Source organism: Erpetoichthys calabaricus, chromosome 9 (assembly GCF_900747795.2).
Source record: "Erpetoichthys calabaricus chromosome 9, fErpCal1.3, whole genome shotgun sequence".
NCBI classification, from domain to species: domain Eukaryota; kingdom Metazoa; phylum Chordata; class Cladistia; order Polypteriformes; family Polypteridae; genus Erpetoichthys; species Erpetoichthys calabaricus.
Window position 1 is genome coordinate 85039019 of NC_041402.2, and position 4135 is coordinate 85043153.

Genomic DNA, 4135 nt, shown 5'->3' on the forward strand with positions numbered 1-4135 from the left:
ATAATGAATCTATAAATCTATGATGTAAATGCCTTCACGGTTTATCCACTTGGCTACAAAAAGTTACAGTTAATTGAATTGCTGGATGAATTTGTTAACGAAGTGAGATATCTATAATTATAAAAAGCCCAAAACTTGTATTACTTCATACTTTATTTGTCAAGTGCGTTTGTCATAAACGATCTTCTGCAAATTGTGAAGCGCCCAAGTGTCCTCAGCTCAGATTTCAATCGCCCCTGGGCGTTGTCAATCATCTCTGTTCTAGTTAAGCCCGCCCCAGCATTTAAAAGACGTTTCTCATAGGTTGAGTGCGTGTCTGTTTCCGTATCCTCTTAGCAACGGGCCCCTAGTGCGTTATTGTTGACAGTTGGCTTAGAGACTTGCAGTATTACAGAAATGGTAAGAGTTTTGCTTTGATTTACTGTTATTTCTAAATTATATTTATTAAATAAATAAGATGTTAAAAGGTGTTTAGCTCTTAATTCTCTAGAATTATATAACATTTTTGTTGATGTATTTAACAAATGAATCTTTCCTGCTTCTAACGCTCTTTTTCTTACATTGGGCTACTACTATGATTAATTTTCTAATAGAAAAAAGTTATATATCTGTTATGTTTTGTTTAAATAACTTCCCTTTACCGTTTAAAAACATTAGTTAGGATTTTTAGTAAAGGCTATAATTCCGAAATTCATATAAACTTAGTCGTTTCTTTAACACTTAGCAAGGAACAACTTTATATAGTGCGTGAAACAAATTGTCTAATAAAGATTTTTCTTTCGTTCTTCAGGCAGAAGTAGAAGAAACTCTGAAAAGGATCCAGTCTCACAAAGGAGTACTTGGAACAATAGTTGTAAATGCAGAAGGTACTGAAACAAATGAGTAATTTCTGATTTTATATTTGTCTTATTTCTGGATAAGTTATTTTGGTGTCTTTTATTGCTTGTGTGTGTGTGTGTGTGTGTGTGTGTGTGTGTGTGTGTGTGTGTGTGTGTGTGTGTTTGCTAAAGACTGTTCTTAAAATTTAGTGCTTATGAGTTGTTGTTACCATCATTATGTGTTTTGGTATTATTGCTGTTATTAATGTCATTATAATTGCCATGACATCAGATTCTTATTGCATTTTATACTTAATGTGATGTATGTGTTTTGCAGCTGTACTGTGATTTTTTTTTTTTTAAGCTATATACAATGGTTAGCAATATCCTGTTCTTTTTTTTCTTTTTTAAGTTGCTGCACTTATGTTTAAAATGGCAATGTTTAAGTAGTTGACATGTGTAGCAAGGAAGAAAATAATCATAATTTGTGTCTCTGTCAGTAACAAAGTTGAACAGTTAAGTAATAGGAAATGCACATAGTTTTCTGAGCTAATTAATGATGCTATTGTGCTAAAGCAGAAAATGGCAGAAGCTATATGGTTATTTTGTTAAGCTGCTACTGTCCAATGTATTCTAAAGTTATTCAATAAGTTACAAGTGCTTCCTGAAGTAGCAACAGCAAAACATAAAATACATTACATAAACATTAGTAAGTGATTTGGAAGAATTTATCAATTACAAGGGAGCATAATATGTCTTAAACCACCCATTACCTTCAGTCAAAATTATACATACATTAAAGCAGTTGTCAAAATATCTGATGCTAGGGATGTCACTAGTGACCTAATAATAGGATAACTTTGTAAGTTGCAAGACCTCAGCCTCTAATAATTTAAGATTACCTTGCTCATCATGACTTTTTATTATGGCATTCTGTAGCTAGGAATTTGAAGTCATAGTGTCAGAGTAACTAAAAGTGTCTAATGAAGTGAAATTCCCCATCAAAGATGAATTCAAAACAATGATACCCCACACAAAACAAATAATGTTTAATTATACTTCTAAATATGACATTATTAGTCAGCTAAGTATATATGTAGAATATTGAAGAGGCAGTACAGGACTGTAACAAAATGAACTGGTTTATTTACAGAAGCCAATACAATGAAAATAGAGTAAAGTTTTTAAAGAATCGTTTGTATTGTGGCATTGAATGCCATTATGAGTGGATGATTGTGTTAACAGCTACAAGAAACTTAGGATTTTTTTATCTTCCAGGAATACCAATCAGAACCACATTAGACAATTCCACAACTGTGCAGTATGCTGGACTGTTGCATCAACTTACAATAAAGGCTAGGAGCACTGTGAGAGATATTGACCCACAAAATGATTTGACCTTTTTACGTATCAGGTCAAAGAAGCATGAAATCATGGTTGCCCCAGGTAATGAATCAATATATTGTATAATGACACTGTATGACTGTTTTTAAGGAGTACTTTCTGATACTTTTTCATGCAATAATGTGTTTCTTTTATATTTTCATTAATTTGCTATTTAGTTTTACACTTTTCTTGTAGTGTAAAGGAAATAAGAAAATAATTTATGAATTATGACATTTTGGAATATTTAAACTTGAACTCCAACATACTGTCTTTCTATTATGGAAATTGTTAAATACTAATGCATGTGTTTTTTTTGTTTTTTTTCAGATAAGGAATACTTATTGATTGTTATCCAGAACCCTAGTGAATAAAACACGTTCATTTACATTTGCAATGTTGTCTTAAAAAAAGACCTTCCAAAGGTATCACAACTTTGGGGAGCTTTTTGCAGTGTTCAACCTGAAATTCCCATGGGAATTACTATCTTGGTGTTTTTTAAATTAATTCTTTCTTCGCAAAGCCTTGTAATTAACTTTAATTTGTATTCTATCATTTATTCATCTAAGAAGACCTTGTGTTACTGTTCTGTGACATGTTTACTCATGTTCAGTACTGGAAAGTGCAATTTCAATGCCAAAAAAAGAAGCAAAAAATAAATGTCTAAAATACAAAAAAAAATCTTGTTATAGTTTTCTTTTTCCCTTACAAATTTTAATATTTACTAGAAAGCAAAATTTTGTAGTTATTATTACTATCGTTTATTCTAGATAGTAAATTATTTGCTAGGCAGTGTATTTGGCACTGCTTCTTCACAGCTCCGGTGACCTGGGTTCTGTTCCTGGACCAAGCATTCAGTGTACAGTTTACATATGTTCTACAGATATCCCACATTGCAGTTTTATTTTGGCCCACTGTAAGTGAGTGTGTGGGTATGTGCATGAGAGTTCTCCACAATGACTTCTGTTTTTTTTACTATTTAATTTTTTTCCCATAAAAAGTGGCCTTGCTCCTTCCCCCTCTGCTACTCAAAAAGAAAGTAAAGTATCTTCAGTTTGCTTTGTGGACATTTTTAGTCAACAGCAACCTTGTACTCCAAACTTGATCAGTCCTTACAAACTAAACTATAGTCTGATGGGGTTAGATCACTAAGTGGGAAAGAGTTGTACCAAACCTTTTAGTTGTTTTTGGAATGAAAGTTTTGATATCTTGTTTTAGGTGACCAGTATTTATGATAAACATTTAAAGATATGGTTACCTGAATGAGTGTGGTTTTTGATTCTATTGCCCTGTCATTTGTTAATTCAAGATGTATGTTTTCTGTATGGAGTGTAATTTCAGTGCTTTCTGCTGTATGAACATCTAATTGCAGTGCAGCCTTTGAGTGGTCCAATGCAATTTTATAACCACTTTTACAGAGTAACTTAAGCATGCTTTAAATGCCTGGATTGCAAAACTGTGCCTGATCTGATTGGGACATATGCAATGTTTTATATGTAATGTCATAGAATCAGGGCACCAGCGGGCTCCAAACCCCAGCACAATAACACAAATGCAGTCCTGGGTTCAAATAAATGGATGTTTATCAACCACAGTACCTCCAAAGTAACCAAAGCACAAGTAATCTCTCTCACAATCTCCTCTCTCACCACCGCACTACCCTCCTCCAGTTGAGTGTTGCCTTCCTTCTTCTCAGCTCTGACTCGCCTGGATAAGGGAGTGCAGTTGCTTTTATTGAAGACCCAGGAGTACTTCTGGGTCATACGGAAGTCCTAGTTACGGAGTACATCTCCTTGCAGTGCAGTCTTGTGGTATCACTCAAGCCCCAGCAGGGCTGCTCTGCTGGACTGCATTTCCCTGCATTCCCTGCTGGTTCCCAAATGGTTGCTGATATGGGGGGCTGCTGCCATTTAGTGCCTGTACTCTTCTTTTAT

At 34.1% G+C, this 4135-nt stretch overlaps 1 protein-coding gene across 1 annotated transcript; it reads left to right on the top strand.

Moving 5' to 3' along the window:
• The first annotated feature begins 310 nt into the window (after positions 1-310).
• On the top strand, positions 311-2882 carry dynlrb2 (dynein light chain roadblock-type 2). The gene is made up of 4 exons (XM_028808916.2): positions 311-399; positions 791-866; positions 2097-2264; positions 2532-2882. Exons 1-4 carry the CDS (start codon positions 397-399, stop codon positions 2573-2575), a joined length of 291 nt encoding a protein of 96 aa, XP_028664749.1. The 5' UTR covers positions 311-396; the 3' UTR covers positions 2576-2882.
• Positions 2883-4135: the final 1253 nt, after the last annotated feature.